General features: G+C 37.3%; 1 protein-coding gene across 1 annotated transcript in view; it reads left to right on the forward strand.

The window, feature by feature from the left end:
- The window catches only part of vangl1 (VANGL planar cell polarity protein 1), a 44172-nt gene that overhangs the window by 14298 nt on the left and 6629 nt on the right, over window positions 1-23245 (forward strand). Inside the window, exons 2-6 of the mRNA XM_079821742.1 lie at window positions 6052-6269; window positions 9981-10116; window positions 18118-18552; window positions 19080-19255; window positions 20337-20470. Of these exons, the coding sequence (XP_079677868.1) occupies window positions 6199-6269; window positions 9981-10116; window positions 18118-18552; window positions 19080-19255; window positions 20337-20470 (952 nt within the window). The 5' untranslated portion in view covers window positions 6052-6198. The remainder of the gene's footprint in view (window positions 1-6051; window positions 6270-9980; window positions 10117-18117; window positions 18553-19079; window positions 19256-20336; window positions 20471-23245) is intronic.

Consider the following 23245-nt stretch of genomic DNA (forward strand, 5'->3'; position numbering starts at 1 on the left):
TTTGTTTTAGATTCCGTCACTCCCTGTTGAAGTATACCTATGATTAAAAATTACAGACTTCTACATGCTTTGTAAGTGGGCAAACCTGCAAAAACGGCAGTGTATCAAATACTTGTTCTCCCCACTGTATATCTGGTTGAAACGGCTTCTCAGACAAGAAAAAATGGAACTTGATTTTGTCCATCGGGAATTGATTTGATCGTCGGTTGTGGTTTGCTATTGCAGTGAATTCATGTGAGTTATAGGTTGTCCCGCCCTTGTGCCGAAAAACATGTTGTCAGATAGGAGAAGAGATGTCATTGCGAGAGGGAGGGGATGTTATTTTGATTAAAAATTAAGAGGGAACATGAATTTAAAAAAAATAATGATATGCATGGATAAATAATTTATTATAATCACTGCTTTATTCCATAAAAATAAGAATTGTCAATTTTTATTTCATGGTAAATTTAAGATTAACTTAGCCAATAGTGTTAGCAGATATTTTTAGATATGTACTATCTCTGTATATATAAATTAATATGTACATACAAACATATACTATTTTATTTCAGTCTGCATTAATATGTCAGTTTATTTGTGCTGGCTTTTATGTGTCAGTCACGTTTGCTCAATCTAAAGACTACAGTGCTTTTTTTTCTCTACTTCTGTTCCTTTCACTCTCACTGTCCCTCCCCCCTTCGCTCTCGTTCTTTCTGCTCTCTGATTCTGTCTTTCTGCCTGTCTTGTATTCTTGTTTAGTAGGTGAAGAAATGTTATTGTTCTGCCTTTGATCATCCATGACTGCCTCTAGGGCAAGGCAAATGTGAAAGTCTTGCGTGTGCATGTGTGTTTCTACATGCGTGTATATGATATGCATTACTCAGCGCTTTGAACATATGTTAAAGGCTACGTTGGCTGAGTGGGCCCTTCTGTCAAATTATGTGTCTCAGCTCTGTAGGTGTAATGGCTGTGAAAATCTTGAGTTTTGATGGCTAAATGTAAAAGCCTCCAGGGACTCTCCTGCTCCAGTTAGCACTACATTCTGACTATATGCTCTAATAGCAACTGCCCATCAGCTCACATTAAAATGTGCCACTGTTTCTACAGCGTATGACTTACTTTCTTCTGCAGAACACAAAACTATTTTTTTTTTTTAAATAATGCACTGGTTGCTCATTTCCAAGAAAATTACAATAAATAAGGAATGGAGATTTCAAAGGGCACAAAATTATTACAAATGTGACTCATAATGTGTCTTCCAAGTGTTGTGAAGCCATACAATAGCAATATGTTACAGAAAGGCTGAAATTTAAGGTCACTGGTCAGGAAAATTCTACATGTATTCACTTCAAACACTAAGTCGGTTTGTAAAATGACTAAGTATATGTTCAGAGCCATGAAATTCTTGTGAATGTAATGGTGAAGATACGGTGCCCATTTGTAAGACCATAGGCTAAGGCCCAGATTTAGACCAATTTGAGACCCAGGCCCAGACAGAAGATATTTTGAAGAATGTTTTAACTGTTTTTTGCCCATACAATGAAAGTCACTTTGGCATCAAACCCCTTTGGCTTTCATTGTATGGGCAAACATAGACATTTTTAATATATATTTTGTTCCACAGAGGAAAAAAGTAATTGGAAGGACATGAGGATGAGTAAATGATGACAATTTTTGTTTTGGGTGAACTATCTCTTTATAATTAAAAAGGCACAGAGAGATTTTATTTTCACAAATCAGTGTACAGTCTTACAATATACATAAAGATACTTCCTATGTATAGATTTTTTTCCTTTCATTTTTTCTGTGCGAATTTCTGATTAATACTAATCTGAGATATATGGTAAACAATAATGTATGATATCTGAAAAACAAGGTATAAATGTTTATCTAGTGTTGCATCTCAATAAAAAAGCACAGAGAAAAAAAAAAAGATTAGGCCCAAGATTTGTTTGGAAAAAAAGCTGAACATGCCTGCTATTCGGTTCTCCATTTTATTGTTTATCTGAACTCTGAAAACTGATTAAAGTCAACAGAGAAAGCCTGGTAAGATTAGAAAACGATTCACTCTGAATTAGGAATGTGTGTATCCCAATAATAGAATGAATATTGTAAGCAGATTTCATATTTCAACTGCCTCTACAGTCTACACAGTTCATCTAGACAGATCACGTATCAAAGTCTTCAAAACCTTGCATTCCTGTTCTTTACAAAAGAGATTTATTTGGCCTATGCTGCCCTGTGAAATATGCAGCAACCCATGAATTGTCTCCAGAATAGTAATGGATCGACACATACACTGTTAGAACTGAGATAAGAACCCTGTCTGAAGTTATTAAACATTTGGCTGTAATTGCTTTCTTCTCCTTTATGATAGGATATAATAACATAAAAATACTAAGCCCCCAGCTTTCCTAACTTGATACACTTTTGGTTAGTGCATATGAGTGTACATGGAGTAACTTTAGAGGAATTCTTTGTGTGTGTGTGTGTGTGTGTGTGTGTGTGTGTGTGTGTGTGTGTGTGTGTGTGTGTGTGTGTGTGTGTGTGTGTGTTTAGGGCACTATGAGGTAACCCCAGTGGAATGCTATGTGTGCTTGTCCAGGTCAGATTTCTCCCATTGATAAGAGAAATGAAGACTTGAAAGTGGTCAGTGCTATCTTGGCAAACTCGCATACCACACATTGATCAGGAACATAATTTACCCGTAAATGATCTGTAAATTCTTAGATAAACCAGCAGTTGGGACTATCATCCCATTCAAGGGAAACCACAAGCTCAAAATAATTGTCTACAGTACAAAGCTTACTATCATTCTTTTCTGATTTCAAGGGGATTTTCTGAATACCTAAATATACAGATGTTGATAGGCTTAAAGAATACAGTTAGATTAAATATTTGCTGTGGATGTTTAGTTGGACTAAATGAATGTATTAAAGGTAGGGTAGAGAGGCTAGCATTAGCAAGCTAGCTTTAAAAGCATTAGATCCCACCCTCCCTTCAGAGCATCTCCAAAGCCACGCCTCCTGAAAAACACATGAAGCACACAGCCAGAGCAGAGTCTGCAAAGCATCAAGAGATGAGAAACGCCATCAATGCTACAAAAATTCAACATGTGAGAGCGTGTTATAGGCTATATGTCATGTTATAGTCAAAAATTACAGCGCTACCGCAGCACGCATCGCCATAGACAAGCAGCTGAGTATCTCTTCAGCAAACTGCCGCAAATGAATGTGAAAGTAAGGCACAGACACTTAATACACAATCATCATCATTAAAAGTAAAGAAACTGGTCCAGCAGCCATATCACCCTGTAGCCCAAGACTGGTTTCCCACTGAAGCTAAGCAGGGCTGAGCCTGGTTAGTACCTGGATGGGAGACCAACTGGGAAAACTAGGTAGCTGCTGGTAGAGGTGTTAGTGAGGCCAGCAGGGGGTGCTCACCCTGTGGTCTGTGTGGGTCCTAACGGCCCAGTATAGTGATGGGGACACTATCAAACACCGTCCTTCGGATGAGATGTTAAATCGAGGTCCTGACTCTCTGTTGTCGTTAAAAATCCCATGTCCTTCGATAAAGAGTAGGGGTGTAACCCTGGCCAAATTTGCCAATTGGCCCCTGTCCATCATGGCCTCCTAATCTATATATATATATATATATATATATATATATATATATATATATATATATATATATATATATATATATATATATATATATATATACACGATTGGCTTGATCACTCTGTCTCCTCTCCACCAATCAGCTGGTGTGTGGTGGGCGTTCTGGCGCAATATGGCTGCCATCGCATCATCTAGGTGGATGCTGCACATTGGTGGTGGATGAGGAGATTCCCCCTTTCTATATGTAAAGCGCTTTGAGTGCCTAGAAAAGCGCTATATAAATTTAACAAATTTTTTATTGATAATTATAAACTAAACGATCTTACTTGTGCTGTTGCCACACTTTCTCCTTTTGCAGTCTTTGATTTCGAAATTAGCTGATGATCAATAAAATGCAGCTCATATTTGTTGATTTTGGTGGCGTGAACTTCATTAAGTCTGCATATAGCGGTGGAATTAAAGATCGGATTTATATCCGTTTTGCGGAGACACATTTGTCACCAAGTGTAAATAGAGTTTCAAACACCCCATCTGCCATTGTTTGATCAAACAGGTCATCTAACTTGTTTTAATTTCTCAATCTGATGAATAGTTAACCAAAAATACAAAGTTCTGTCATTTAAACTCTAGATGGCACAGGCTTATAGGTCCTTAACTCATTCTGCTTGCAAGCACATACTTTTCTATTGGGCACAGCTGATGTATCAGTAGCCAATGAGCTAGCTGCTCAACTTTCAAATACTAGGCCAGAATTGCAGTTGCAGTGCTTTCAGAAACACTCGACCTTCCCCAGCTGCACCTGTATAGATATGCTACGATTAATTCTTCATGTATGCTATTTTATACTGCAGCAGCGTGTCTTACTTGCTCACAGCAGCGTGTTGTGTATGTATTGGCAATAGCAAGTACCATACTTGCTCCAAACAACAGATCTATTCCGCCAAGACCAAACATATCAACATTGTCATATCCATTACCATGTCAAACACTCATGACAGAAATTAATTAATGGAGGCCCCCAAAATGTGTATATGGCAGGAAATGTGAGAGGAAGAAATTATATTGCAGAATTCCATCATCATGGTTTAATGCAAGTTACTTGTGATGGAATAAATTTGCTGTGCCATGCTGTGATCAAATTTTTAGACCTGTAAATCCTCTTATAGGTGTGTATGTGTGTGTGCTTTGTGAGTGTGTTGATGTGTTGGTTGCTTGCTTTGAGGTTGCACTAGAGCATGTTTGTGTGCACTCCAAATGAGTAATTTATGAGTGGATAAATCAATGCACAAGGTCTGTCCTGGAAGTCTCAGTATAGAGCCTTGATAGTCTCGGCTTGCTAGCCTCATGTGACTCTTTAATGACAGTGTGATGTTCAAAGTTTTTTCCTCCGGAATAACTGTTTATATTTTTTCCAGGGCTTATGAGTAACATTACCAGGCCAGCATGCTGGCGTGTGATTGAATGGTGTGGGGAAAAGCACACGTCTGCTTTACAGTGGTGTAGTCTCGCAATTTCAAAGTAACACCATGAAACCTAGCCCCCAACAGTCAGTGCAGAATTCCCTGAAGGTGAAGAACTGAGGGTCAAAAAGGCTCAAACAGAACAGAACGGCTAAGAAAAATAGCTTCCACAAGAGTTCAAGTGAGCGGGCAATGGGGGCATAGTAATGAAAAGGAATTGCTGAATAGTAATGAACTACAGTTGATATCCTAAGGATCACATCTTCCATTCTTTAATAATTGATCACGAGCAGATATATTCCAGCTAGGATGGAGGAAGCGGAAGGGAAATGTGTTCTTTTTTTTCTGAATTGGCTAAAGTTGTGTAGTACTGAACTAAATGCACCTTGAGCTTGTTGATGCCAGCAGAGGTGCTTTACAGTGCTTTAGGCTTTGCTGCTTGTTTCTGTACTGAATGCATTTGTTGTCACTGTATTGGAGAAAAGCAATGTAAAAAGTACAAAATGTGGGCTGGTAGGTCAAGTTTTTTTTTTTTTGGTTAATAACTGTGAAGACTTTTTTTTATATAAAAGTTTACATTTTTCTACCTGAGCAATGCAGCACAAACTTCACATTTTTAGATCGTTTAGAGCATTTTTAAACCACATATGTAAGTAGTTTGAGAGTGTTTTAGAGTAATTTGCAGTGCTTCACAGCAGTGGCAGTCACTGCTTTCCCTTCTTGTCTAGAAAGGTTTAATACATTATTGTTAATAAATGATTCTTCTGTTTCTGAAGAAAGTGAATGGGAGTTTCTGGAACCAGACTACTGTGCTGTAGTATTGCAGTTATTTTTTTAACTGATTTGAGATAGCCTTGACCTTTTTAGAGACTGTTTTTGTGCTCAGAATTCAATTATGTACATTGTTATAACATGATTGTATTGTATTTGGTATAAGGTATGGTAACCTCTTCCTTCCTTCCTTTCTCTCTCTCTTTCTCTCTCTTTAGGTTAATGATATAGAACAGAAAGCCCCTAGAGACAATCCTGTCATCTTGCGCAACTTCATGTATGTCCTGATCACCGTCTGCACTTTCACTGTCTCCGCATTCCTTCCTCCGCTGTGTTAAACCAATCACAGCACAGACAGTATTGCCATGGACACGGATTCCATCCACTCGGGTTATTCCCACCACTCCAACAGGTCACGAGGGTCAAACAAACAGAGGTAAAGGGCTGAACTGCCTTGTGCATTCACAAACACCCCATACTCTCTTTCTCATGTATCTCTCTCTTGGTATTTTTTATTCCAGATTTATTCATGCCGAAAATTAATATTGTCATGATGAAACGATTCTGCATTTATTTCAAGCTATAAGTGTATTAACAAAATTAAATGTTGAGTGAAATGATTCTGTTGCTCATTAGTGAACAGGATGTCTTTAATTACTTAAGACAGTTATTGAGAATTTGCCTCTGATGATTCTAAATTATGACTTTGAAAAGGTAATCAGTGTCATAAATGTATTGGTTAAATGTTCAATCAGTCTTTTTTCTTCATTAAAATGAATAGTACTCTCACCAATATAGTTCAAGTGGAATATGAGATGAAGACTGTATTTGTGTAATTCTATGCATTTAAACAAACAAAATAAGGCCTGTTAGGTTGAACTTCAAGATTAGGTGCACAACAATTGTGAGATTGCTTGAGTGGTTTCTTATCATAAATAGTTTTTAATGCTTCTATGACACTTTTTGGTCACAGATTTGGGTGGAATTTTGGTTGCTGTGAGCTGAGCCAGAGATTTCACAAATTCTCTGAGCTCTGCTTGTCAGTGCTTTCTGATATGCGTTAATGCTTTTAGACTGTGTTGACCCCACCCACTGTAATTAGGAAGTTATTTATTGAGCTTCACTATTGTTAGGTTTCCTATAAAAACAGTGTGAAAGGCCCAAACAGGCCTGTGGAATTCCAACATGAAAGCAGAGAATGTATTTGTCTTCAATGAGAGAGCCACAAATGCATGTCCTATTTCTGTTGTCTTTAAACATCCTGCCACTTTTTACTTGTGTATCTCTCTTTTCTTCCGTGAAAACTCCTTATCAGTCAGTAACTATTTCTGGATGAATTAGATCATCTATCATTTCCATATCGTACCATAATGGTGCCTGTTCAGTACTAAGGCTGGTTTTATCTTTTGCACAGCAAAAATGGTCTGTGAAAAATGTGCAAATGATAGTTAAAACAATGATTTAAAAAAAACATATTCACTTTATTTTTCACCCACCACTTTCAGACTGTCTATTTCTCTCTGTCTATGTCTATAACTTGTAGCATACACTTTCCCTTGGCTCAGTGGGCAGGCAAAAACATTTTTTGTCCAATTTCCAAATGAAGCCGAGCTCCACATTTTACATCAACACACATTTATAATGTCTGGGTGGGGACGGACACCTCAATGTTTCACCAGGGGCTATCATGCTGCCTCTCCCATTCAGCCTTAACACCCAGTTTATATAACTTCTAATTACAATCCCATGCTTCCTGCAGGGCATTTACAATACTGCAATACACACAAAGTTTTGTAGATCTGCACTGCTGGGAAAAGGGGCTTAGTTGTTTTATTCATTGATTGCATTTGTAAAGAATATCTTTGGGAATTCAGTGCCAAGACCTTTAGCACTGTTAAAAGCTAAATAAATATGTGTAGTCTTAAAGTCATTTAGATACATTTAGTACATTATGAAAACATTACCGGAGAACGTATATATTTTTCCATATCAAAGCACCACTATAGACATTGGGGGACAACCCAACATTTTTCAATTGGTAGCGATCACATCATTATCTACACAGCGCAGCTGATTGGTTGCTGTTGCATCAGTCCCCAATTAGCTGGGGCTCAACATACAAATACTGATAGAGTTTGCTGCTAGCAGTGTGCAGCTTGCTTTCAGAAACCCTCCACCTTCCCCAACTCCACCTGTATAGATCTGCTACGGGGTTATTTGATGCATGTTAAATGTGCAGCAGCAACATGTCTTACATGCTTACAGCAGCATGTCTGTGAATGTTTTAGTAGTAGCAATCTCAGTATTTGCTCTGCAGCAGTGGAGCAGATCTATTCCGCCTAGACCAAATTCATTAGAGGGTTAGTTCACCCAAAAATGAAAATTCTGTCATTAATTACTCACCCTCATGTCATTCCAAACCTGTAAGACTTTTGTATTCTTCGGAACAAAAATGAAGATATTTTTGATGAAATCCAAGAGCTTTCTGACCCCTCCATAGACAGCAATTTAATGACAACTTTCAAGGCCCAGAAAGGTAGGAAAGACATTATTAAAATAGTCTATGACTCCACTGGTTCAACCTTAATTTGATGAAGCAACGAGAATACTTTTTGTGCGCAAAAAAACAAACAAAAATAATGATTTTATTAAACAATCTCTTCTTGTCTGTGCCAGTCTCCTATGCTGAAATAAAAAATTAAAATATAAAAAAAGATTATATTTCTTTTATAATTATTTTTATATTTTATATACTTATTTGATTTCAGCTAGCTGCCAAGGCAACATTTCTCATTTTCATTTAGTTAATAATTCAAACTAAATAAAGTAAACTTAATAAAAACTATATAGATATATTTTTTTAAATAGAAATGCAAAAACACAACAAAAACGTGAACTGAAATTAAAATGTAAATATAGCTATTTATGATATAATATTGAAATATTAAAAAACCTATAATAGTGTATATAAATTATATTTTAAAAAACACAGATATAGTGTTTTGGTAACACTTTAGTTTAGGGTCCAATTCTCACTATTAACTAGTTGCTTATGAGCATGCATATTACTAGGATATTGTCTGTTTATTAGTACTTATAAAGCACTTGTTAATGCCTTATTCTACATCCCGTAAGCCTACCCAATACCTAAACTTAACAACTACCTTACTAACTATTACTAAGCAGTAATTAAATGTTTATTGATGCAAAAGTCATAGTTAATAATAGTAATACTGAAAATTGGACCCTAATCTAAAGTGTGACCAGTGTTTTCTTTTCTTTTTACTATGGTAAAACAAATAACTTTTAAAAAATGCATCATGATACAGTTTGTTTTGTGCAGTGAATTATTAGCTAAAAAGGTGAGAACCACTGGTATAGTTTATTTTTCTCCAGTTGAAATATTCAAATGCCAGGTGCATCTGCTGACATCTCTAAAACCTAGTTCAGCTGCATAAGCTTATCAATATGGCAACATGAAAATCTATTGAAATCCTTTTTTAACACATCTTCCATGTACAGCACTATTTTTGTGGAGATTTGTGTTGTACAGTGTCCCAAATCAGTATTTTGTGAGGTTCTATGACTGTTATGGTGCTGCTTTTGTAGGAAGAAGGCACTAGGTTGTGAAATGAGCATCAGTTACTGTACCAATGTCATTTTCATGCCTCATTGCTATATGTTGTTAAACACCCACAGCGTGAGAACGCGTCTTTGCAGATATTTGCAGAGTTATTTGCTGATGCAAATATTTTCTCGAGACGTCTATGTCTGCTGCTGTTTGATAGAATGTGTCTGTGTGCAGTAGGGCTGTATTTGTTTTGTTTTATTCTAAGGCTTACCAGACATTAGCTATGACTAAAAAGACATGAATGAGCCAGAGAGAGAGCAAGAGAGAGACAGAAAACTGTGCTTGGATTAGGGTCGTCACAGCTCACTGAATCTAACCTAGTTTGCACCAGATGCTCCAGCTAGGGCACGGGCGAGACGGCGCTAGATGAAGCCAGCGCGTGTCAGTGAGAGGATGAAGAGGGAGAATGATGATGGTGGTTATCCTGTCATTAGTGTGAGTGTGTTTTCCTGCTCCCATCGCCATGGCGACAGCGTTTCCCTCACCTCCGTCGCTGTGTGTGTCTCTCTCGTGCAGTGAACGCAGCAGCAGGGATCGGCACAAATCACACAGCCGTGACAGCAGCAGCCGCTCAGACAAAAATGTCACCATCAGTGCATCGTCAGCCCAGCCACAGCAGCCGGATCAAGGCTCCGCCCCCACAGACGCCCAGGTGAGCCAGACACTGGATATATTTGAGATCACTTAAGTTACTCCAGAGGAACTGAACCTGTAAATTGCTTGAATAAAACAACCCAGTCCCACGTTCAGACTGACAAGGATTAGAATAAAGCAGCAGGGGGCCGGGGACTGTGACGACATTGGATCATATTGGAATTAATGTTTTAATACTAAAAATATTTTAGCAAACCAAATGCTGTTCTACAAATGTTATTATCAAAGAATCTTTAAGAAATGTATCATGGTTTCCACCAAAAAAAATTTAAGCAGCTGTTTCAACATTGATAATAATTTTAAAAAATGTTTCTTGAGCAGCAAATCAGCATATTAGAATGATTTCTGAAGGATCATGTGACAGACTGAAGAATGGATGCTGCTGAAAATTCAGCTTTTCCATCACATTATTAAATTATTAGTATTCATTTTTAAATATATTAAAGGAAGCCCTTATTTAAAATGGTAATAATATTTCACAATATTACTGTTTTACTGTATTTTCAATCAAATAAATGCAGCTTTGGTGATCATAATATGCTCCTATAATAATCATTACCGACCCCAAAACCTTTGAACAGGTACTATATATATTTTTATTATTGTTTTTTTTGTTTGTTTTTTTTACATTTTATTAGTACTGAATAATTATCTAGTCCTTATTTCGCTCATTGCAAACGCACACTAAAAATAGGCACCCATCATGTGCATATAGTGTTTAGATGAACAAAACAAACATTCTTGTTGCATTTAAGGCTGCATTGCATATACATTTGTGCAGAATATAAATATATGATGAGACTGTATGTAATGTCAAACGTGGGGGGCATCTGTCATATTGAACTCTGAGCTCTACCTCGGCAAACACTGACCATAGTTAAAGAGGATAACAGGGATTTCAGACAGTGACATGCTCCAGAAAACAGAAAAATGCTTTTTTTTCTATTGAATGTACTTTGCTGCCAGAGTAATTCATGTGTGAAGTACTCCGTGTTATGCCAGATTAAATTAAAGGAATATTCAGACCTTAAACCTCAAAGAAAAGTAGACATTTACAGCTTAACCAACAAATATTATTCATGTATCTAGTTCTTTATCAAAATGACAAGTTTCACATTTGTGCTTTTTTTTTTTGCTTGCCTGCTATTGCCCATTGTAAGAGCAAGCCACAGATGCGGCTCATGCTGTTTCACACCTCATACATAAACAGCATGTAAGCGGGGCTGCAGCTTAACTGCAATAGCAGGCTCGCATTGTGTTTTCACACTAACAGCGTTTCTGCTGGATGAAAGAGCTGGAGCTTTATACAGAAAAGGGGTTTCTGGGTTACCACAATGAGTATTGGGAGTGGGCAGTTGAGAATTATTATTATGAATGTGATTTTGGCCATATTTTAACAATCTAAGCACATCCACAGCGCAAGTGCACTTAGGGTGTGCCCATGGGTGTGTCCGAATCCACTTTTGGTTGTTTAACGACAATGAGTAATGGGTGTGTTTTGGGAATAGCGTGCATTTAACCAGTCTCATCTCCCCATTCCCTTTAAAAGTCAGTTGTGCGCGCACCATTGTGGATTTGCTATTTACATGGCGGAATTTGCAAGCGAAAAAACTGAACGCTTCTCCAGAGAAGAATCCTTTTATTTTTAATATTTAACAATGTTTGTGGGCTGCTGCGTGTCCCTGTGTGTCCAATATGTGATATGTGAGATGGTGGTCCAGTGGGTTAAACCATGGAACTGATACGCAGAAGGTTGCTGGTTCGATCCCAGCGGTCACCACCAGTGTGTCCTTGGAGTAAAGAGCAAGGCACTTTACTCATGGAGTAAAGAGAGTAAAGAGCAAGGCACTTTACTCCATGTTGCTCCAGGGGGATTGTCCCTGTAATAAGAAATAAGCACTGTAAGTTGCTTTGGATAAAAGCGTCTGCCAAATGCATAATTGTAAATAAGCAGAGTGTACGCATGCTGTGTATCCACCTATATGCACATATTACTAACGCGCCCTTTAAATAACAAAAAAAATTGTGCGCTATTGACTTTAGACCAGGTTTTTGTTGGTCAATGACAAAGTCTGTTTCAGTTGCCTCAAAATAGCAACTCGCCAACAATGCGCCTGAACACACCTCATTTTCAGACCAGCACGCCCATGGGCACACAAATTGCGATATATGATAGGGCCCTAAGTTACAATGTGAGCTTGATCACATTTACATATAATCGGCAATTAATCCACAATAGAATCCAAACCCGAAAGACTATAAACTTTAGATAAAGGATCTTTGGGTATTTGCCAGTGTGTAAATTGCATAAAGGGAAATGTTTTTTTGTTTTTTCAAATGGCAAGTAGCTAATGAAGTATAGTATAGTTTTCAGTGTATTTTCTACGGAGTTCAACACACTTAAGAGTGGCAAAAAATAGGCTCAGCGATGAAACTTTACCGGCAAAATAAACATTTGCTGCCTTGCGCATGCAGTGTGAAACTGGCCTAATATTTATGTACAAGTTTTCTTGTGATGAGACAATAACCTGCCACACTGGCATAGCTGCTCTTAAGTGATTGTCCTGGAATATTTATTAGAGAGACAATGAAAAGGGGAATGACTCGTGGGTAAAGTGTGTGTGTATGTATGAGTGTAATGAGGGGGTTTTGTGTGTAGGCAGATATGGAAAATCGGAGTGACACACATCTCAGTATGAAGGGACGATGCTTTGTACTTCCTACAGGGTCTCAGTTATTCTGACCTACTTGGCTCCCCCTCAGGGGCAAAAGGCACACAAAGTTTTTATAGGTCCTCATGTCTGTCTACATTAATTTGTGTGTGTGTGTGTGCGTGTGTGTGTGTGTGTGTGTGTGTGTGTGTGTGTGTGTGTGTGTGTGTGTGTGTGTGTGTGTGTGTGTGTGTGTGTGTGTGTGTGTGTGTGTGTGTGTGTGTGTGTGTGTGTGTGTGTGTGTGTGTGTGTGTGTGTGTGTGTGTGTGTGTGTGTGTGTGTGTGACTATCTTTAAATAGTACTGTTTCTCTTGAGAGGACTTTAAGATATGGAAGAATTCAGATTGAAAAGACCTGGTTCTGAAATTGTTTTGCAGTTTTTAGATCAAAACTGAATAAAATTTGAAATATATATGCATTAGAATGCATATATAGATGCATTTAATTGATCAATAGTGACAGTAAAAACTTTTGTTATTTTTAATAAATAATTTATTAAGAAAAATTAGTTGGGCACCAAATCAGCATATTAGAATGATTTCTGAAGGATCATATTACACTAAAGACTGGAGTAATGATACTGAAAATTCAGCTTTGCCATAGCAGGAATAAATTGCATTTGTTAAACATATTAAAATAGAAAACAGTTATTTAAATTGTAATAATGTATCACAATATTGCTTTTTTTATTGTATTTTTAATCAAATAAATGCAGCTTTAAAAAAAAAATCTTACCAACCACAAATTTTGAACAACAGTGTATATGGAAACGAACATGAACCTGCCAATAGCACCATTTCAGAATCATTAAACAAAGGTGTTTATCTTTTCAAAGATAATTTAAATTACAACGGCAGATCTCTGATATATATTAAGGAGCAAATACACCCTGGTTTATTTGATAAAAATATCATAGTAAACCGAGGAAAGCCCCTGGCACTGCTAACAGGTTAATGCCATGCCCTTGAACGGCTGTCAGGTCTATTCTTCCCTGTGTAATTTCATCATGTTGGCTCTGATCTTCTTTCGTCTTCCTGTCATTCAGACTGGGCCTCTGGAATGTTGTCTCCAGTGAGGAAACTTTAGACGTTAGTGAACAGAATGACTTGGAATAGCAAGCATGTAAGTCATAACTGGCGTGCTAAGAAAAGGGTCTGTGTTTATGTTTGCTTGTTGTGCCCTTGTTTGAGTCTTTCTTGCTACTGTCATTTTTATTTATAAAATGGTACATCTAGCTCTGTAATTTGATTCAATGAATATCAAAGGCTATAATATCAATTGCTTCAGTCTTTGTTTTGTCTTTAAGCCATTTCAGTGCGTCAAAATTTATTTAAGGCACATGGTGATATTGTCTGATAATCTAATGCCTCTATAAAGTGCTGCAGTGTTGACACATTTTTGTTGACAGACCCAGAAGTTAGCATCACCAGGATTCCCTTGACAAAAACCCAATAGGATTTTTTTTAAATCAATTTTGAAGCCTAAATACAATTGCCAGAAGTAAAAAGTTAATTTCATGTTTCTGGATTTTGGCCTACAAAAATAATTTATCCCTGCAGCACTCTATTGGCCTCTGTCAGAGCTTCTTCACCAATGACAGATGTCTATTTTAGTCCCTCCCGCTTCACCCCAGATTCACTTGTGCTTGAATCAAAAGACTGCTTGATTTTGATTCATCTCGCCTCTCATAGTTACTAGCCCAGGGTCATAATGACATACATAAATCTTACCTGTCAAAGGCCGCTTCTAACCTTTCAAAGTTAACTACAATGTCCCGGGTTCAATACAATTTATTTCAGAATCAAGAAAAATGCACATCGACAGTATCTGAGACATGCTGTCAAAAACTACTGCGTATAATTTTAAATAATTATGCTCTTAGTGTTCTCATGTCTGTTATAATGCCTGTATCCTTTATGTTCCTTTCGATTTGGAGATGTAAATCTGAGAAAAATGCCTATGCAGGTTTATTTTGGAAAAAAATGAGAGGAAAAGGATGGTGGGTGGAGAGGAGAGAGGTGCAGGAGTTTCTCACACTTGTTTACCACTCCCTCTCTTCCTGCTTTTCTTTCTGTGGTACAGCTCAGACTGTGGCTCTGTGACAGGGAAATGAGCTGTACACGAGTCAAGCAAAACACTAAAACACATGCACGCACACACACACACACTTCTAGCTGTGTTGTGTGCTTCTTTTGTTTGTCTCAGTGGGGGAAGCACATTCAGCAATGTGGACTGTAGGCAAAATGGAACAGATCAGACCACAGTCATGTACAATAGCCTTCCCTCTGGTCACAAGAATTAACACGAGTTATTCAGTTAACAAGGACCTACTTTTTAAAAAGATTTTTGTGGAATTATACTCTAGTAAAATATAAAATTGTTGTGTTTGTGTTAAAGGGTAAATTGAAACAAAAAGAAAATTCATGTATTCACCCTCATATCATTGAATATTTAAACTATCAAATTTCAAAAATATCATGAATAATGTGAAATATCCTTAAAGGAACACAACTCCCCTCGAGTTAAACAGTTGAGTTTTACCATTTTCAAATCCATTCAGCCGATCTCAGGGTCTGGCGGTAGAACTTTTAGCATAGCTTAGCATAGATCATTGAATCTGATTAGACCGTTAGCATCTCGCTCAAAAATGACCAAAGACTTTCGATATTTTTCCTATTTTAAACTTGACTCTTCTGTCTAAGACAGGCGGAAAATGAAAAGTTGCGATTTTCTAGGCCGATATGGCTTGGAGCTATACTCTCATTCCTGCATAATAATCAAGGAACTTTGCTATCGTACCATAGGTGCAGCGGCACAATGATATTACGCAGCGCCTGAAAATAGGCTAACTTCCGTCAACATAACCAACGTGACAACCTGCTTGCACAGAGAGCGTGCTGGGGACTATTTAAGGCGCTGCGTAATATCATTGCATCATCAAAATGTCTCTAGTCTTTGGTCATTTTTAGCGAGATGCTAACGTTCTAATCAGTTTCATTGATCTATGCTAAGCTATGCTAAAAGTGCTACCACCAGACCCGGAGATCGGCTGAATGGATTTGAAAACGGTAAAACTCAACTGTTTAACTCTAAGGGAGTCTAGGGAGCCTATTTTCAAAAAAGGTGGAGTGCTCCTTTAATCTTTGGGGTCTCATTTCAAATTTTTGCTGTATTAACACATGCTTTCTAAGTATGGTCAAGTTTTAAAAAAATAAATAATCAGCTTTGGAACTATTTTTAGCCAATAGCCTTCATTGGCTGCCCCAAACAACGTCTACTTTGACTCACCCTCAAACACTGTAGTTGTAGCTGAGGCCTGGAAGATTTTGGTTTGTGTTGTCGACACTTTTTTCAGTGCTGCGAATCCACTTTGCATGCACTTAAACGCTGGAACTGATACAGAAAAACCAACGCCAACATTACTGTTCATATCACTGTGTATACAAGTTCTGAGGAAGCCTCCGGAGCTGAAATTCAGATATGGTAATGGGTGTTTCATTTCTGACGTGTGCTGTAGGTGGTAGACCAATCACAACAGACTGGGCTGTGTGACCAATCAGAGCAGAGTATGCTCTTCAAAAGGAAGGGTTTAGAGAGACTAAATCTTCAAATGAACTGTTTTTAGACTTTTTGAGAATTTGGGTGCAATGCATATTATGAGAATTTTCTTTGATGCATGTAAATCTATTGTAGGAGACCTCCAAAACAAAATTAGGAACCTTTAAAATTGCATAATAGGCACAATTTGTACAGCACAGTTCAGCTCAGCTTGTTGTGTGAACCTTTGCAAAAAGACTAACCCTAGCCCTAACCCTAACCCAACCCATTAATAGGTGTTTTTTTCTTTTTCTTTTTTTTTTAATTTTATATGTGGAGAGCCAGTCATTTCAAATGGTGTTTTTGTAAAATTTTAAATTACGGTAGCAAAAAACTTTAATTTTATGGATCAGAGAGGAGGTGGAAAATTGTCAAGTAGAACAATATTATTTTGTTAATCAAGTGTAAGATTATTTTGATGATAATTTTTGTCAAGTTTTTCTTCATGTGCATGTATGTGTGAGTAGCAGATGCTATGGTAAGATTTAAGTGCTTACAAATGTAAGTGTAAATGTGTTTTTTACAGCATTAGCTGCCTCTGGTGCTAGCAAACCTCTTTTGGATGTTGACCCTGAGACCTCATTCAATGGGCTACATTTTTAAATAAAAAAGTCTGTGCATCTGTGTTTGTGTTTCCACCACCTTTTACAACACAATATGCTTCTTTAACCTTTTCCATCTGCCATTTCCTCACTTCTGATGATCACCCGTGAAGTTATTTTTTGCACAAGGGTTGCCGCAAGCTCTAAACTATGTAGATTGTTCTTTTTTTTTTCTTTCTTTTTTTTTTCTTTTTAATTGTCCAATGAGCTGAAACCATCAGTAATTTGCCACTATTCTTCTCACTTGCCAGTAATCCCTCCCTTTTTCTTTTGTCGCATATGTGCATACACCCTATTGTATTAATTAGTTGCCTTAATATTTATTTTTATGGGTTTTTGGTTCACGTGGAGTCCAACAATACCAGGTTTTGCAAGGTTGGACTCGGACATGTTGCAAAGTTGCATCAGTGTTTTTCTTAAACTCTTTGCGTTGAGCTTAGTGAATATAGTCTATAGTTGGCCCAGTAATGGCTGTATTTTATGTTTGTATTATTATGATAATATTATTGCTGTCATTTAAATTAAATGAAAACTTTCTAAATTCAGATTAAATTGGCTAAACCACATTACCATACAAAATACAGTCGCTATTCACACAAATAGATGCATAAATAAGCAAACAAATCCATAAATAAATATATAAATAGTTGCATATGAATTACTGTCCTTAGTGAAGAATAATCTTTAATGGAATTCTGATCTGCACTGCATTTCACACTCTATTGGCATTGGCTCAGACGTCCTGCTGTTAGAAAGTTCTCATTTGTTGTTAGTGTGTCTCTCAGTTCCTAAGCTCATTTATATGCAGATGTATGTGAGTTTTGGGTATTTGTCATTAATATATGCTGATGAGGGAGACCTAGGTACTTCCGTACTGTCTGTCTGAATTAGCTGTGAGGCAGATTTGTCATCTCACAAACAGGGAGTGAAACGGGAGCAAATCAAAAGCTGTAAATCTGTATTTTTCTGCATTATCGATCCTGAGTGCTGGGTCTGGGTGTTGGGCCTCTGAGATAACGTGGCTTTTAGGAGTATGTTGAATTTTTTATGTGCATGATACAATGCTGTTCCTCTCCCACCTCTTGACAGGATGACAATTGGGGCGAGACCACCACAGCGGTCACTGGAACGTCAGACCACAGCTTGTCTCAAGAGGACTTGGCTGGCTTCGGGAAGGAGACCGAAGGTCCAGTAGAGAAACTGAACTGTATACGCTTCCTTCCTTTGGTCCTCTCCCTCCTCATGGGCCTGCTGGTCCTGGTCACCCCACTGTCCTTCCTGGTGCTGCCCCAGGTGCTGTGGCCGGAGCGCCTGCAGGCTTGTGGTACTGCCTGCGAGGGCCTGTTTCTCTCACTGGCTTTCAAGCTCCTCATTCTCCTGCTGGCTGGTTGGGCGCTGTTTGTGCGACCGACGCGAGCCTCCCTGCCCCGGATAGCAGTGTTCCGTGCCCTGCTGGGGTTGCTCACGCTCCTCCTGCTGCTCTCCTATTGGCTGTTCTTTGGAGTGCGCATATTGGACTCACAGGTATGGGCAAATGTGTGTGGGGGGACCATAAAGAGTCAAGAATGGTTAGTTTCAGCTATAATATCTGATTGGATGAGCCACATTCAAAACCAAATATATTTATGTATATATGCACCATTGACCATTTTGCAATCCCATTTGATAATGCTAGTGGCGCTGAAATTACACACTTCAGTTGTAACTTATACTTAGATAAATCATGTAAAATCATGTTATAATCACATAATTGTTTGTAATTTCATGTTCCTCATAAATCTTGTATGTGAGCCTCTGTAGTGTTTAAGTATTTATTGGTCTACATTTATAGTTTATATGTTTACATTTATATTATTTATTTTTACTTTAATCACTATTTTTATTGCATATATAGATGGGGAAGTGAACACATAAACTATTTTGAAGCATTTAAGTAATTTTGTATAGTCAAAACAGGATAACTTTTCTTTTTTTTAAAAACCCAGTACAGTAAATTCAGCACATGTCATTTTGACCCCTTGGATTATTGCTTTACTTTCTGTGCTTGACAGGAAGAGAACTACCAAGGCATAGTGCAGTTTGCAGTATCATTGGTTGATGCTCTGCTGTTCATCCATTACCTGGCAGTGGTTCTGCTGGAGATCCGGCATCTACAGCCGTGCTTTTCGCTCTGTGTCGTGCGGTCCACTGATGGAGAGACTCACCATTACAACTTGGGACAACTCAGGTGCCAGCTGATTACAATGACCAAGCATTAAATAAAAAAAACTACAAGATGGGTGCCCAATCCTACCTTCCTGCAAGGTTCAGCTCCAACCCTGACCTAAAACAACTGAACCAGCTAAGATCTTGATCACTTGATAATTACAGACACGCGTGTTGGATCAGGGTTAGATCTGAACTCTGCAGGTATCTCCAGGAACAGGATTAGGCACAATAAGTTGTTTAACTGTCTGTTTACATGCTCTTTAGTTAAAAGGCAAAGTTAATAAGAACTCACTAGTCACTCTTCAACAAAAAAGGTTCCAATTAGAACCAAAAAGTTCTACAGAACCTAAAAGTTAAACTAACTAGTTGTTTAGAACACCATCTATGTACATAAGTGTCCAAGAACCTAGAAACAATTTAGCAGATCTCAGGAACCTTTTGCATTGAAAATGTTTTTTTTATTAGATTTGACGTTTTTTTTATTAGATTGAATCCCAAGAACTGCTGAAGACCCCTTATTTTTAATAGAGTTCTATGTATCAAATCTGCAAACCAACTATGTATATTAACATTTAAAAAAAATAGTTTTGCCTCTGTAATTGCGCTGATTTTATAGCTGAGCTGCTTTATTGCTTAGATATTATATGTTCTTGTCTATATACACAAAATTGTGTGTGTGTGTGTGTGTGTGTGTGTGTGTGTGTGCACTGTTTAATGCATTAATAATGAGTTGAGGTTGGGCCGAGGGAAAAGGGTCCATTAATCACCCCATTACAGACACTCCCTACTTTGCCCTGCGTTACTTCCCCTCTCCCTTCCTCTCTCCTGCCCAACGCTTTCCTTTGTTCTTGCTTTCATTGTTTCATTGGTTGGACATTTTTGATCCAGCGCTACTGCAAAGTCAAGTGGCAGCACACACACAAGAGCAGAGTGAAATCTATTAGTGTCTGACATCTGTTTAATTAAATATATTATGGAATTGTCTGTTCCTGTGTTTTAAGAGACACGCAAATCCCTATTACTAGTGAATATGACACTGTTTTTTTTGTGTGTTTTTTTACAACGTTGATCAGCCTCTCTCTCTCTCTCTCTCTGTGTAGCATTCAGCGGGCAGCCCTGGTAATTCTTGAACACTATTATAAGGATTTCTCAGTTCACAACCCTGCCCTACTGACGGCAGCAAAGTCCAGGGCAGCTAAACATCTGGCTGGGCTGAAAGTCTATAATGTGGATGGTGAGTTTAATCTGTGTAAAATCACTGTCTGTTTTCTGACTTGACACTTATTGTTCTCTTGACCAATAAACACTGAATGATTAATTTTGGAATGCTTATAGGAAAGGAATCAAAATTGAGATGTCCTTAATATATCACGTTTCTCCTAGATAGCAATGAGAGCCTATGTCTACTGATTCGTAGACTATTGTTCTGAGTAAAAGACTATTGTAATGCAACGTCTCCTTTAGAGTTCCAGAAAAAATCTGTCACAAACTGAAAATCAAAGTCTGTTATTTCAACATGAAACATTCTCATGTTCTTCCAGCATCAAATTATCTGAGCAATGCTATATGTATAAGAATTACTGGTAACACTTTACAATAAGGTCTCTTTATTAACATTAATTAATGCATTAGCTAACATGAACTAACAAGGAGTAATATGTTTTTACACCATTTATTATCCTTTGTTAATTTTAGTAGGTAAATAAAAATGTTAATGTTAGTTCACAGTGCATTAACTTTAACATTTTAATAAATGTAGAAATTAACATGAACTAAGATGAATAAATGCTGTAGAGGTATTGTTCATACGTTATCTAATATAGTTAACTAATGTAAACAAATGAAATCTTATTGTAAAGTGTTACCGAATTACTTATACACATTACAGAGAATTATATCTAAAATTTTAATTTTTACAGTAAATATTTTGGTTGCACTTTATTTTACAGTGCACTTACCTAAGAAAGGGGGGGGGGGGGTAATATAAGGTAATTACATGGATTTAAGGTTAGGTTTAGGATTAGTACCAAGTTATTACCCAGTTATTGCAATATTTTATATTTTAAGAAAGTTCTTTGTTTTGTATATGGCCATCTTTGCTCTTCACCGCTTATATCAACAATTGTCATATTTGTATCTATTTGTATCCCTCAAGAGGAATTTTAATAGAAACATATGATATTAAGTTTATATTTGGGATCAAGATAGAGCACAGTTAAAGGGGTCACATCCTACAATTGGTTACGTCAGCTTAGAACTTCAAGTCCCCTGAGCTGTGAAAGAGCAACCTCTGAGCAATAATATTGTCTTGAACAGCACACTTCTAATGCAGCAACTTCGCAGTGTTAATAATCAGTCACCACCAACATCTAATAAATCTTCTGTGATTGTTTCTTTCTGCAGAGTTTAAAGCCAAACTGAAAAGCTATCTTTTTGATTGTAAGTTTGGACCGTGTAATGCATTAAAAAATCCTTTCACAGAGACAATGAATTGTCAAGTGCTCCACATGTCTTTGTTATTTGCTTGTGCATGCAGCCATTGTACACCGTGCACAAGGTCACAGACTTATCCCCCCAAAAAAGAGAAATGCTTTGAGAAATCCTTCAACATGTCTGCCATGAAGAAGACACTCATTTACTGCACTGTAAAAATATGAAAAATATTTTTTTTTAATGATTACTTACCCCAGATATCAAACACACCCACTCTCCCTCTCTCTCTGTCTGATATTTATGATGTGCTGTCAGCACAAGAAATGCACACACCATGATCCAGAGATGCATACTTGGGCTCAAGATACCCCCTTAAGCACTCAAGTCTTCCTTCATGCCTGTGGCTATCGAACCAGGCCAGGAATGTGTGTGTGTGTGTGTGTGTGAGTGTGAGTGGGCACGTATATAAAAACAGCAGTGCGTAGCTTTTTTGTGCTTTGCACGGATTGTCAGAGTATTAATAATGCATCACTAGGAAAAGGATTCTCTCTTCTCTCTTTCCAGGTTTGAAAGCCTTCTGAATACACTTAACTTGTTTTTGTCAGTGGGTAAAATTTTTCTAGTATCTTATTTCTCGTAATGGTCCTCCTTGGTGTTATGTGTTTGTATGTAAAAAAAATTTTTTGGTCATTTTATTCACAAAAATCAACTGAGGAAGATTTAGTATGTGATTTCTGGAAGTGATTCAGTGAGTTATAATACAGATCACAGACCTGCCCTGCTACAGAAGAGAGTCATGCTGCCCTTGTCATGCATTATTAATCATATCTGCGACCTGAATATGGATAAATATGCATAAATTATTCTGTTCACCACATTACTATGCACATTCAGCTAATATGCATTACGTATGATCATCGTAACCTGAAAGATGTACTTGACTGCCAGTGGGCTTTTTGCAGTAGGTATACAAGTTTGGGGACGTTTTTTTAAATGTTTGTGAAAGACGTAATAAAAACAGTAATATTGTGAAATATTATTTCAATTTAAAATGACTTTTCTATTTTAATGTTTTGAAATTTAATTTATCACTGTGATGGCAAAGCTGACTTTTCAGCAGTCATTACTCCAGTCTTTAGTGTCACTCGATCCTTCATAAACCTTTCTTATATGACGATTTGCTGCTCAAAAAAACATTTCTTATTATTATCAATTTTGTAAACAGTTTTGCTCCTTAATTGTTTTGAGTAAACCATGATATTTTTTATTCTTTAATGAATAGAAAGAGCAGCGTTTATTTGAAACAGAAATCTTTTGTAACATTATAAATGTCTTGACTATCACTTTTGATCTATTTAACGCGTCCTTGCGGAATAAAAGTATTAATTTCACACTGACCCCATACTTTTTTATGGTAGTGTATATGACCTGTCTTTGGCTGATGGGAAATAAACTGAACGATGACACGATGTAAAAAAAAAAAAGAAATGGTGATTAGATTAGATTGATGAATTAAGTTAACTTAAAGCATTGCTGACATCTTGTTTTTTTGTTTCCGTCATCAATATTGTCAAAT

The sequence above is a fragment of the Gobio gobio genome, assembly GCF_949357685.1.
Source record: "Gobio gobio genome assembly, chromosome: 7".
NCBI lineage: Eukaryota > Metazoa > Chordata > Actinopteri > Cypriniformes > Gobionidae > Gobio > Gobio gobio.